The sequence below is a fragment of the Rhinoderma darwinii genome, chromosome 1 (genome assembly GCF_050947455.1).
Source record: "Rhinoderma darwinii isolate aRhiDar2 chromosome 1, aRhiDar2.hap1, whole genome shotgun sequence".
In the NCBI taxonomy this organism is placed as follows: domain Eukaryota; kingdom Metazoa; phylum Chordata; class Amphibia; order Anura; family Rhinodermatidae; genus Rhinoderma; species Rhinoderma darwinii.
Window position 1 is genome coordinate 491,347,642 of NC_134687.1, and position 14,698 is coordinate 491,362,339.

The following is a 14,698-nucleotide window of genomic DNA, read 5'->3' on the forward strand; positions in this document are numbered from 1 at the left end:
CAGTATGTGTGTGTGTGTGTGTGTATATGTGTGTATATATATATATATATATATATATACATATACATTGCTTATGGAATAAAGTTCATCACTTGATTTTTTCACTTGGAGATCCAGGAGTGCGGCCTATTTTTGCACTGTATATGACACACATCTGTATCTTTAGTCTAAATTCTTCTGGTATTGCTATTTCAAGGTCATCTCTTTGGCTCTGTGTAATGTGTATGCCTGTCTCTCCTGACATACGCCACATAGAAAGACATTGCAGGATGCAAATTGTGCATATAAACACCCACACTGAGTAGGAGACTGAATTGATAGAGATAATTTTTTTCTTAATACCTTTTGAAGTGTACACTGATGTCATAATTACTAAATAACCCAAGTTAAAAAGAATGGTAGCCCTATATGATGTATAACCGACATCTTCTTATGATTCCACAATGTGGGTCTCCCTGGATCTATGCATGAGCATGCAGAATCAGTGTAGTCACCTCTGTCTGTTGCAATGCAGCACGGAGATATTTTGGGTCTTCCTAACAAGCTATGTGGATGCAGAATGTATTCATTAAATAGTCTAGAGATTTTCCTCATATCTACTTGTATCTACTTTCATTGAGCTGTAGTCGGATTGTAAAAAAGGTATAGAATCTGTAAAAGTTTAACATCTAGGTTTGATAAACTCCAAAGCAACAAAAAAGAAAAATTTCAGTCAAGACACCAACTATCTAATTAATGTAGATTTTCTGGTAATGAAAATATCGGTGCCATCACTACATTTTGTTTCATTGCTTATTGCTTGCAGATTTGGGTGAGAAAATGCAGCGACAGTACAAAGATGAGGATCTATCTAGGACAGCTACAACGAGGTTTGTTTGTTATCCGCAGGCGATCAGCGGCTTGAAACCCAACAGACTTTTCAAGGGACGTTTCTCCTTTTACAAGTTAATATACAAATAAACATTGACATCACTGGCCAATATGGATAGAAGTTCAGATTGTGATCAGTGAACATTTACTGAAATTAAGTTTTCAAGGCCTTTTGCGGATTCCGTGGACGACAAGTAGAGTGCAAGACTTCAAGAAAGTATTTTTCAGGCAGGACAAGCCTTTTCTTCACAATAGATGAAGCAGAAGGTTCTCAGATACTCACCTTATGCCATTGTTAAATTACATAAATTGGAGATAAGAAATGACAATCCCTTTTATTCCGAATTCCCTTACAAAATGCTTGTCCAAGTTCTGTGTTGTAGATGGGCCTTATATCTCTTAAAAAAAAAAATATTGGAGATTTGACCTGCATAATTCCAGCAAGCTAAGCCCTTTGGCTGGAATTAGGTAAAATAACGCATTTGTCTATTACCTGTCTCTCCCTAATCTGTTTTCTTACTGTCCTTCAAGTGTCCAAACAGGTTTATGTGTTTTTGTTCTTTTCCTTTCTCTTATTATGTTTTTAAGTAGCCCTTATTTTTATATAAAATAAAAGCCTAGAGTGTTTTGATGTTAGAAATGGGCTGCAAACATTTCATAGGTCATGAGTTGTTTTCTTGTCACACCAGTCTCAGGAGTTTAGTGTAAAAAGATGCTGCTGAATATTTAATAGTCAACTGCATGCGGGCAATCGCCATGGTTGACACGGCCTATAACTGTCCGGCCATGAAATTTACATAGTGTTTGTTTTGGTAGAGGAAGTTTTTTTCTGTTGCATAAGACGCGATAAAGTAGATTAGATAATTGGATTTTAATATACAAAAGCAAGCCAGCGTTCTTGTTTCCCCATTTATTTCATACATACCTTCCTCTTTCTCTCCAGTGTATTCGTTCCTATAATCTTCTTTACCAGCATTTCCCTATTGCCTGCGAAGTCCCTGCATTTTTCTGCGTCCATCTGCACTTTACCCCATGCTGTCTAATGTTTGCTGCAAGTATCTCGCCGTTATAACTAAAAAAGCAGCTTGCTAAAAAATGCGTTTTTAGCATGAAAAGGAGCAAAACTGTGGTTTTTTTTGCCGTGATCTCACAAACAATAGCTATAACTAAGCAGATCGAGAGACGCAAGCAGCTGCTGCAAGGATTACATGAGAGCAGTACTAAGAAGAGAACTTACATGTGCCCCCAGGAATGATGAATTGGCAGTTTACATAAATATCACTGTACTGTATTAGCAGATTTGCATATCCGTGACATGCCCCCCTCTATGGAGAGAACAGAAAATAGCGGTATAGCTGAAACTGGGTGTAGGAGGGGAAATATAATTCTGAAAGCACTATAATGCGTGTGGAACGTCATAACATCGTTGGGGACTGAGCAGCATGAAGACTGAACTTTTTGATGAAAACTCAGGTACGCTTTAAAGCAGCCCTCTGGTTTTAGCGAAAAATTTAACGTTTGTGGGGGAATGCAGTTTACTTACCTGATGCCCTCTATTTAGCTGCTTTTGCTGCCGATTCCCGGGCACCCTCTTCTGTCATCTGAGATGGCCCCATTGCTTTTCAGACTGCTGCCACCCCGGATAATAGAAGACGGGCCTGGGAATTGGTGGCACAACAAGCTAAATGGAGAGCACCAGGTAAGTAAACTGCATTCCCTAGCAAACGTTCCATTTTTAGCTAAAACCGGAGGGTTGCGTTTAAGTTAGTCATTCACTTAACGGTTACAATGTGACCGTAAACGACGATTGTTAATGATTAGTGTTATGTCTGCGATTTTGATGGATGTTGTTACAGCAGTCGGAACACTTGTAGGATTTATTTCAAAGGATTCTTGCTCTTTGCTGATTAAATGCTAGCAGAAGAGAACATATATATATATATATATATATATATATATATATATATGCAGCAAAGGTACATAAACGACAGTGGGAATGATATTCCATCTGCAAAATGATTTCCCGTCTTTGCAAACATCTTTCGGTATATTCCCCTTGTAACAACCAGAATCTCATGGTTGGCTTTACGTTTTATATTATGTGAATTGATTGTTGCCTGCAGGGGGAGCTATGGATTTCTATTTGGACATGACACTGTTTTTGTTCTGAAAACTCTTGTTATATAAATAGACTGTTTCTTTGGAGCCATATTGTTATTTTATCAGGTTAGTTTTATTATTATTATAAATTGGTTTTAATATAAAGAATATAGAAATATAGAGAAATCAGTAGAGCTTTATTTTCCAGGACAAAGGAAATCTACCCAAAGCTCAATATAAATTAGTTGTGGTGGTAGCTTAGTGAGTTAAAATGAAATACAACTTTGACTTTCTCCTCCACTCTACCTACCTGTCATCCAATGGTTTAAACCCCTGTCCACTGAGTGAATCTTCCCAATGATCCTCCTGTTCAATGTATCATATTGGTTGTTTGAAGGTAAGTAACATTTGCATCTTTGTAGACTCCATTTTGATTTTAAGTTTACAATTCCCAAATATATCACCAAATCATTCCCAAAGAATGAGCAGGCTTAAAGAGTAACTGTATTTTCCAAAAACGTTTGATATGACACCGATCAAAACATCTGATATGTCTCTATGACATATTGAGTGTTTGTACAGTACAATTTCTTTTTAAACATGACCGCTACATGGGAATCCATGTCCCCTGTGGTTTCACCTAAAGCCCATCAGCAAAATATTGACTACTGTTTAGTCTATGGACTGCTGGCTATAGACTCACATTATATGCTTATGACCCATAACAATTTAATAGAGAATTGAAAAAAATGCTGATATCTGGAAAAAGTAAAGATGTTATAAATGGGCTAAATAATGATGGAACGAGAGGAAGGCAAATTCGTAGGCACCTTTTACCTCCAATTTTTTTGTCTTTAGAGCTGCAGGAATACACAGTGACCGTACAAGTATCAGCCTGACATTTAGGCTTAGCATATTGTAAACGGTGGTTTTCCCTCTGTCTCTTTGGTCATTTACTTATGTTCCTTTTATTATATACTGCAGAAGTTAATATGCAGGGTCACCATAAAGAGGTTGGCTAGTTTAGAAAACCCATTTTCATATGCTCAATTAGGGAATTCTGAGGAAATAGAGGGGTTTTTCCTGTTCAGGCTCCATCTCTCTCTCTCGCTCTCTCTGTCTCTTTTTCTCCCTGTTTCTTTTTCTCTCTGTCTCTTTTTCTCTCTCTGTCTCTTCTTCTCTCTCTGTCTCTCTTTTTCTCTCTGTCTGTATGTCACTCTCTGTCTCGCATTACCCAGACAACCCATTGATTTGAATGGACACTGTGTAATGCTTTATTTTCCCTGTGGTGGTGCTGCCAAGTTTCCCCACAAATTACTGCCGATCGCTGGGGTCCTAGCAGAGGGACACTTTGTGATCAGCTTATTATCAAGGGATCCTTCTAACAAGTATCAATTGTCCAAATCAGTTAACCCCTTTAAAAAAATGTAATGTCACCAGTCACACAACATTTTACGTCTGCTTGGTAAATATGGAAGCCTGGTCTCTTTTGGCCAATCAGAACTGATCATGCGACAGATCCTTTAGACATGTGCGAAACAGCCTTATGCCATGTACACACATAATGTATATTTTCAGCTGCAGAATTAGTGTGTAATCCACAGCAAAAAAAAGGTACATGCACTGTACTTGTTTGGATTTTCTGTAATCTATGCGGCTTATGTATATTGACCTAAACATGATGATTGGGCAGTTGCTTAATGGGAGCTAATACTTCTTTGAAGGGTATGTCTCACCCAGATCTGTCAGGGAATATGGACATTATAGAGGGGGTCGCTGCGGCCGGTGGCATTAATAGTAAACATCGTGGCTGTTACTGCTATGATGGCTGTCACTGTCATGGTGCTACTGTGCTGTTGTCACTTATAGGGGGGGCATGGCATCTGTCAATGCTATGGGAGCTTTGTAGCTGGCACTAATGTGGGTTGGGGGGGGGGGCACTTTGGCTGCGACTGTTTCATTTTATGCAACTAAATATAGCATCCTGGGCAAAATGAGTCTAGAAGCCCCTGAGGAGCTAGTGCACAATACCAGGATTTTCTTTGGTGCTTTTTGAATCCCTATGTCATGCACAAACTCTTTGGGACCTGCACTGGGCATAACACAGCATATGAGTTTAACCAGAAGTACTCTTTTAAGTTTTATTGCAGTTCTTGGGAGTGATACAACGTGGCCCTTGGACCAGAAAAGGTGGTGCAACCCTACGTATTTCACATGCCACATCATCATATGTAATTGACATGTTTTGAATTTTAAAATATTTGGTAAACATTTTGTTTTTCGTGACCATTTCTTATTTATTGTGAGCGAAGCCTTTTAAAAACAACTAAATGATATAGATAAATGTATGCATCATCACAACATGGTATGATTTATAAGCATAGATACGCAGCAGTTTTCACAATAGCTAGGAATTGAAAAATATTAGTCTGCCACATGGATCGTGTGTACAAAAGTGGTTGCCCTAATCCTTTTCCGTATGCCTTATTAGGGCATATGGGGGTCATAGCTGGGGTTCTCCCGCTTATGATCTGCCACTATGAGCCAGAGCAGTGAGCTCCTGCAAACAGCGGCTCCTGTTCTGGTGGACTTAACACCACCATGTATAACATGGTAGCCCAATTCTGGGTGCCACGTAATGCAACATTTAAATGAGTGGCTGCATGGAGCTTCCCTGACTGACAACAGCTAATTGCTTGGGGTTAGAGAAGCTGTTTCACGACGATCAGTTGAATGTTCGGGCAGCTTCATTCTAATAAAAAGGTTGTGCAGATGGCAAAAATATTTCGTTAAATATTGTTTCTACCTCCTTGTGGGTTCTGTACTTAAAATGTCACTTTGTCTCTGCCAGTTACTTCTTTATTTTGACTTTTTATACTTTTTGGATTTCTAGACAGAAATAGGAAATAGACCAGCCATATTGGATTAGAAACTAATATGTACCAAGCTTGCAATGTTACTCTTGTGGGGCTGCCTGGTTGTAACAGAATTGACTAATTAATGAGAGGTCATTGTGATGAGGCAATGCACAGTGGTTATTTAAGGTTCTACGTTTTACTGGCCATTGTTATTTTGTAAAAAAGCTTGTTTTAAAAAAAAGCCTTACAAAAGGACGTGACTTCTAAGCATGTGAGATATATAAATAGCTAATTTCACCCAAAATCTGTTAATATTTTCACAAATGTAGGATATTAAGTGGCGATACTTTGTGCTCAGGGGAGGTAAAACTTAGTCTTCTTGACAGTGTGTTGTTGGTGAACAGAAATTAGTATGAACTAAAACCATGAAGAAGACCATATTGGACATGGGGAAGCTTACCGATTAACAATCCAGGAAAGTAACCCTAAGGCCCCATGCACACGACCGTAATAATCGTCCGTAATTGTGGTCTGCAATTATGGACCCATTCACTGCCATTGACCACGGACACCTTCCCGTATATTTACAGGAAGGTATCCGGGCCATAGAAGTGTACCACAAGAGATAGGACATGTACGTTCTTTTGCTTTTTACAGGCCGCGCTCCTATACTTTATGGGAGCACGGGCTGAACATGCGAGTGGCTGTCCGTGGCCGCCAGCATGGGGCTTAAAAAGGTATATTTATAAATTTTAAATACTTATGGAACCTCACCAAGAACTGAATCCTCTGTATTTTTTTTATATAGTTGATAAATTGCTAGCCATATAAGTTTGTTTTTGCTTTTTTTTTCCAGTTTGATTAATACTGCAAAAAATTTCATACACTTTTTATGTCTTTGTAGTCATTTTGTATAGGATTGCATACACATTTGCATTGTTTCATTATTTGATATCGGTTGGTGTTTTGAATATTTTTTGTTTTCTGGCGCCACAAGCAACATCTCACAATTGGCTCTCCAAGTTAATATTTATCCTGATCTTGTATGATCACATGACCAGACAAACACTGTATTTTAAAAAAAAATGTATTTCTCCATCAGTTACTCCTTACAAATCCGTTACTCCTTCCCACACATATGATCAGCTTCACTGCCAGAGTTCTTTAAACTGCTATGCAGCTCCAGAGCTTCGTTCACCAATGCCAGATTAATACCCAATCTACATTTATTGTTTATTAAGGGTAACTATGTTTAAAAGTCAACATTTGTAAATAAAAATAAAAAGTTTACTATTTTGTGTTACTTCCTTCTTTGCATATATGTACTAAATGCATTTACGGTTTACATCCCTGTATGCTGTCAAGAGAGAACGGAGAGGGTTGCTCCAATGTGCCATCATGATGATCTTTCATATCTTTGTTCTGTTCGACAGGAGGGTGAGCAGCCAAGGGAAATTTACAGGGGGTAGTAGCATCTTTTGTTTCTTATTTAAAGCAAAACTATTGTTAGAATTATTTTAAAAATGTTTTGTATAAATGCAAGGGCATGTGAATATTTGGAGTGCCATCTTCCTCTCATTCCAGCAGTATGTACTTTCCTGTTCCCACCTTCTCAGGCCTTAAGAACGACTCCTAGTATAAAACAATAAATAGATGAGGGGGGGGGGGGATGCAGCCGCAGGTACTCTCACTGTTTTAGTGAAGCAGCAGGGTGGAAAGATGACATTGGAGCCTGCCCATTCAGCAAGCATGGAGAAAGAAAATGTGCATTTACAGAAACTAGGGAAAAGATCAAAAATATTCAGGTTGGACAGTCAATTTAAATGCAGTATTATGCCCAATATTTCCTACTGGAAACTCTCAGAACTGTGCTTCTATGGGGAATATGTCGCATAAAATGGCATCCGATGGAACATACCCTGTATTGAAAACTACATTGCATGCAAGAAAATGTCTGCAAAATTACCAACGTGTAAACCCCTTTATAGAATAACACTTGCTCCGCACCTACTCCATACAGAGACAGCCAAGAAGTGTGAATGTTTAAAAAAAAATAAAAAAAATAATAATAATTACTGTTCTTACTGAATATGATAAATGTAGTGTGTATTTTCACTGAATTTGATTTTCAGGTAGCATCAAGTTGTACATTATGTTTGATTTTCTTTTTTCTTAGTGAGATTGGTGTGCTCAGGTTTAACTACACAACCCTGTTGCAGATGCACAATTTAGGAGGTTTGGTAGTAAAAAAAAAATTGTTTTTTTAGAGGTTGAATAAGGCTCATGTTCGGGTTTTTCTGTAACTCCCATTGAAATGAATGGAGAGGGCTGCACATGTGCGCCGCCACTTCTGGATGTGGCCACGTCTGCCTCACCATTCAGGACAGGGGTCGGATGAGGACCCGCATCTGTAGATATGCCATAAATGTTTAATTTGGAAATACCTGTTTTAAGCTTATTTAACATAAGAATAGACAACCATTTTAAAGTCACTAAATAATCTGTTATTACAAATTCAGTCATTAACAAGTAAAATATTATTTGAAATTCTGCTTGTACTAATGTTTGTACTTGACATCAGTTCTTGTTGCTGCAGGTAGGTGGCTCTACATACACGGAAGAAAGAACAACATTGTTTTTGTCAGTTCTATGGATTATAGAATTAAAATAATGCTGTATGAATAAAAAAAATTCACTGAAAAGTCTAAACAAATATGGTACCTAACTGAATAAAATCAGAAAACAAAATTGGAGAAATAAGAGTGTGAATACAAAATGTACATTACTGAAAACTAAAATGCTTTTATTATTGACTTTGAGATGCCTTGAAATTTCACAGAAAGCAGTAATGTTAGCTATTGATCGTTTATACAACAATTGCATAAGACAGGTTGAATCCTATTCATTTGTCATCTTAATGATATATTTGGAGCCATGTGTACTCCAAACTTAGTCTAATAACATACTGTTTATAAAAAAATGCAATATTCAGAAAAGGTTGGTTGTACTTATTCATTGTCAGGAATGGACGTTCTGTGCAATTAGTATTAGTGATGCTAAATGTTTAAATACTCCAAACTTTAATGTGGAAGCCAAATCTACGCCAAAAAACATAAAGGTGGCGCTTTAAAAAAAAAAAAACTGCCAATTTCTAGCATCTTGTTTTGTTACTTGGATCCCAAGACTGACAAGCCCTTTTGGTTTTATGAATATTCTCTTAACCGAGCATCCAATGTCCCACATTAGTTTGTATTTATACTTTCCAACGTGTATCATATCAATTGCCTTCTGATCCTTCGTTTTTGCAGCGGTCTAGAAAATTGTGTACCTAAAGTGTTTTCAGTGTTCAATCCCCATTGTCCAGATCTACACCAGAAATTAAGAGGAAGAATGGACTTGAGGCCTATCCATTGTGTGGGGGGGGGGGGGGGGAGGGCAGACTAATTTTTATTTTACAAGATTTTGAAGAGTATGAGATCTTTCATTGTTCACATAGGTTGTCTACCCGCTATAGTTTGTTTTAGGAGCCAGGAGGTAGTTTTGAAGCAGTTCTAAATCCTTGATTTAATGTGTTTTGGGAGAATTTGGTTAATGGGTTTTCATGTTTCAATGAAGAACTTCACTTTGGATTCCATTAGCAAGGAGGCATTAACCTAACCCATGCTTTGAAAAACGAAATTTTACCTGGAATAAGCAGAGGTAAGCTATTTTACCTGTTTCCGCGCCACAATATAATAGCACGTCATGTTGCGGGGAGGGGGGTGTGATTCGAGCGGGTTCACTCATTGAGCCCGCTCCGTACGCAGCGGGTGTTAGCTGTGTATTACAGCTGACACCCGGGACTAACGGCCAGGAACAGAAATCACGCTGTTCCTGCCCGTTTAACCCCTTAAATGCTGCGATCAATCATGATTGCAGCATCTGAGGCGTTAGAAAGGTGGGGGCACCTCTGACAGCTAATCACCCCCTATGGGGGCACAGAGAACGTTCTCAGTAGAGATGGGAATATAGTGGGAAAACTTATTAAACTAGCCTTGGATGATCCTGGCGTTAGCTGAATCATTGTTCAATGAAGCCACTCCAAGCATTTATGTCTGCTTGCAGTGAAGTAAGGAAAACGCTTTAGGCTGGTAGAATATGGTTTGGAGGGTGTCAAGGGATTTGGATACCTAGATATAAGACGTGTCTGGCATTTTAGGGGGTAATTATGAGGCCAAATATGTTGGATGGGACCTATGAGTAGAAGTGCTTCCGATTTATGGATGTTGATGAAGCAGCTCATCTTGGCACCTGCTGTTTCTATCTCGTGTACCAGGTATTGCAGGGTGTGCTGGTATTGGGAGGTAAAAGGAAGTACACTGTCAGTCTTACTTTGCTCTTCTTTTATGTTGAGACAGTGCTGCCATATTCTAGAGTGAAAATATATTAATTTCATTTTCTCATAACATTAATATACTGTCTTTATAGCCTCAATGTACACTACCTGTGCACCGAGCGTTTATGGTGGTACGCAGAGATCATACGTAACCATATTACAGAGCCGTAGACACTTGTGTGCCTCCGTATGGCAGAATATTGTACCCTAGAAGCAATGCTTCTATGGAGAATACCTCCTTAATATGGCATGCAACTTTTTTCTTCTCACGGATTCATATGACATTAGGATAGGCCATCGATATTAGATCAGTGGTGGTCCAACTCTCAGCCCCCCGGCGATCAGCTTTTTGAAGGGCTGTTGTGCTCTTACGAGCTCTACAGCCTCATCGTTGTTTACATAGGTTTCATTCCTGTTTGTACTATTACACGCTGTAGGAGCACTGCGGCCTTTTCGAGAGCTGATTGGCGGGGGTGCCAGAAGTTTGACTACCAAAGATCTAATATTGACCTATTCTAAGGATAGGATATCTGTTTTAAAACACCAGATAACCCCTTTAGCAGAGTAGTATCATTATATATTACATGCAACTTGCGCTCCTTTGAAGTAATGTATAGTTTCATTTGAGAGGTGAGAATAAATTTATAATCTTTTTTGCTTATATTTGTGTTTTTAATTCTGTGTTAGTAATTTAAAATATAATTAGCTTTCCTCACAGCTGCGGTAATACTAGTCCCACATGTTGTCTTTTAACCGTATGTTACATACAGGATGTTGCAGTTCAAGAGTATGAATTCTTTGCACTGTGCGTCCTCCTGTGTACAATAAAGTCACTTGGCATCACCTAGTGCCAAACAACTGTGCTATTTGTTTTGTAGGAATTTTATTTTTGGAATTTATCACTCATGTCTGTACATCTGCAAGTTGATGTTAATTTAAAACTGGTAGTATTTCTCTTTTCCATATGGCTGATGGCTTTCTTTAGTGGCAATTTGTGAAACATCTCATTCTGCCTGCTCGATATTTACTCTCTTGTCTATTATTTACTTATTTTGCTTATTCTCATCGGCTGTCCATCTGGGCAGTCATCACAAATTGACCGGCCTCATACAGCTTGAAAATGATCAACCGCCTGAGGTGCTGCATTTCTGTATGTATTTGTGGTAACATATGCAGAAAATATCTTCGCAAGTCATAATTGTAAGACCTCCTACTACGGTCATATCACTTTCACGGAATGCTATACATCTCCACACCAGTCTCGGGGAAAGCTTTAGGGAACCTGTCACCAGCATTTCACTACTCACTCCTCGCTGACCGCTGCTGTCAAAAGTTCATTGGTGTTATCCCCCTCTCTTAAACTCCTTCGACCGTAATTGACGATCTGCAAACATTTTGCGCCTTTCATTGTAATTTTCATCAGTCTCATTCGTCCCTCTTATGCCTGCCCACCGTCAAACTGGCCTGCCCCGAATGCCAAAACCTCATCTGAGATAGCGTTAGTGCGCCTGTCATGTATGGTTCGACACTCTTACCTGCCTTGTTCTGGCCGCAAATCTAGTTACTGCGCATGTGCCGCTATGGCGTCCCGTTGTGCGCACGCACCAGAACAGGGCATCAATGCACAAGCGCAGGATTTTGTATGTGCTGGAGGGAGGCGAGGAGCTGTCAGTCAAAAGTAAGGAGAAGTAGGTGAAGTTAATTTAGAAAGGCTTGAGGAATCAAGATAGGACTCTTTTCGAACGAATATATTCCTCTTTTATGGACATGTCTTTTTTCAACCGTACTAACCAACACAAAAAAATGGAATACTAAAAGGTACGGAGCCTACTTAGAAGAGAACTATAGGTTATATAAAAATGATTTTTCACCCACTACCACCAGGTATCACAGCTGATCATAGAATTTAGCTACATGTGACTCCCAGCTTTAATAGGGAGGAGTCATTAATTTCATTAGATTAACTTGCTCAGCGTGTCAAAAAAATAATAATTTATAAAGGCCAAATTTGCATATGGAAAAAAAAAACAATGAGCCCCATATACACCTTTGCCTGTGACAGCATGACATTTTAAATTGATGTCTGTTATACCCAAAGATATTGTGCACTGTAAACATAATAAACTCGAGCTATTTGATCCGTTAAGCATTTCCAAGAGTATAGAATGAAAGCAGAATAATCAGGATAGCTGCCTGTCATTTCTGTGAATTTAATTTGCAGGTAATATCCAGTCATTCAGCCAGACAAGTAAAGACACAGAAAAGTCACTAAAACTATGAGGTCATTACTTATGTAAAGCTTGTGTTGATAGCTAGGAGTACAGCAAATACCTGTAGTCATGTAGCAATACTGTATAAGTGAAGTAACGCCCTGTTCACACCACTTTTTTTTTTTTTTTTAGCTACGTCATAATTATACATTTGGAAAGCAAAAAATGTATGTTGTGACATTCACATGGTTTCCTATGGGACAAGTGTATGTCAAAAAAGTGTCCTGTTAAAATAAGCTTGGTAAATATCTAATATAGGCAGCTACACTATTCAATACACATAGAACAAAAACACACTAAAGCCTAGGTTCTCAACCTGTGGTAGGTGCAGCCTCGGGTACAATCCATGTCTCTAGGCCAGGGGTTGGCAGCCTGAGGCACCTGTGTCATAGCTGGCAAGTGGGGGCTCGATCTCTGGCACGCTCCCCTCTTCCAGTGTCCAGGGCTATTGTATGCTGCGGCACAGGAGAGCAAAGAGGCGCTTCATTCTGTGTTTCTCGGCGCTAAACATTGGGCGGCTTTGTGTTATGTGCTCGGCCAGCACACAATGCAGCACCGCTCTTTCTCCTGGTGTTCAGCGCTGAGAAGCACATAATGAAGCGCCGCTCTCTCCTGGTGATTAGCGCTGGTGTCTTTGTAAAAGTAAGTTAAAGTCACTTTAGAAATCAGTGGCAAAGATTTCAAGCTTGTTTGTCCCTGCATCCTGTAAAGGTATCCCTACTTGAGCAATTCCCCAGAGTGCACGTTTCTGGAATTTCTATATGGGCAAGTCTGGATCAATTGTGGATCAGAGTACAAAACCAGGAGATACTAAAAATTGTCAAGGTGATACAGGAAGTAACCAGGAGCTTGACCAGACACCTGAATACACATGAAATCATAAGCAACAATGAGAAAACAGAACAGATTCAAATACTCCACCCTTGGCTCTTACAGGTGCAGAATGAGAAATTGGAGTGGCTCTGCAACTCAAAACAGGACCACCCAGAAGCTTGACTACTAGTCATGACAACCTAAAAGTGACAGGCATTTCCTAGCGGTACCGCCCTTTCTATGAGGGGCCACTGGACCCTTAAACCTCGGGCTAGGTTTCAAAGGAATCTCCAAATGAAAAACTTTAACTAAACGATTAGCATGGACTGAATGGGTAGGTACCCAAGTTCGTTCTTCTGGCCCATACCCCTTCCAGTGCACCAAGTACTGGAGTGTACCCCTGTCCCTTCTAGAATCCACAATCTATTGAACCTCTCATCCTATATCTCCTTCTACCTGAACAGGAGGAGGAGGTTTCTTGAGTGGATTAGATGGTGGTACAAATTTTTTAAGGAGAGATTTGTGAAAAAGATCATGAATTTTAAAAGGAGGAAGAGCCAGGCGAAAAGACACAGGTTTAATAACTTCAACAATTTCGTATGGACCAACAAACCTAGGAGCAAACTTACGAGACTGTATTTTCAGTTGCAGATTCTTACTAGAAAGCTACACCTTTTGACCCATACTGAACACAGGACCCACCGTACGTTTTTTGTCAGCATTTTTCTTTTGAATAAATTTGGAATTCTTCAGGTTCGATTGAACCTGAGCCCAAACTGTGCACAGTTTATTTGAAAATTAACCAAAATGAGGATGAAATACATAATTACAGAAAAACGGCGAGGTATCGAGAAACATGGTGGCGATTATTTATAGCAAATTCCGCTAATGGAAGATACGAGACCCATTCAGCCTGGTTATCCGCAATATAACACCTAAGATACTGTGCCAAGGTTTGATTAAAGCGCTCAGTTTGACCATAAGGGCTCACTCACAAGAATGTAAATTTCATCCGTGTGACGGCCGTTAAAATAACGGCCGTCACGCAGACCCATGTATTTCAATGGAGCCATTCACACGACCGTTGTTTCAATGGAGCGTGTGAATGGTCCGTGAAAAAAATAAGACATGTCCTATTTTACTGTGTGTCACGCATCCCTCCATAGACTGTAGTCTGTGGGGGATCCGTGACAACGCATCCCACATGGATCCTCCTCGGACGTGGAAAACTGCAGTTTTTCCCGTCCGAGTTGGGCTACGTTCGTGTGAATTCAGCCTTAGTCTCAGGGTGAAATGCAGAAGAGAACGATAACTGTACACCAAGTTTCTTACAGAAAGCTCTCCAGAAGTTAGCCACAAATTGTACACCTCTATCAGAGACAGTATTTTCAGGAGTACCATGCAGATGAACC

General features: G+C 39.4%; 1 protein-coding gene across 4 annotated transcripts in view; it reads left to right on the top strand.

Moving 5' to 3' along the window:
• Positions 1-980, top strand: part of SUDS3 (SIN3A corepressor complex component SDS3) — a 50,445-nt gene extending 49,465 nt beyond the window's left edge. For all 4 annotated transcript variants that reach the window (XM_075835402.1, XM_075835410.1, XM_075835420.1 and 1 more), the window contains one exon: positions 806-980. In XM_075835402.1, coding sequence (XP_075691517.1) covers positions 806-904 — 99 coding nt within the window. In that variant the 3' untranslated portion in view covers positions 905-980. The remainder of the gene's footprint in view (positions 1-805) is intronic.
• Positions 981-14,698: the final 13,718 nt, after the last annotated feature.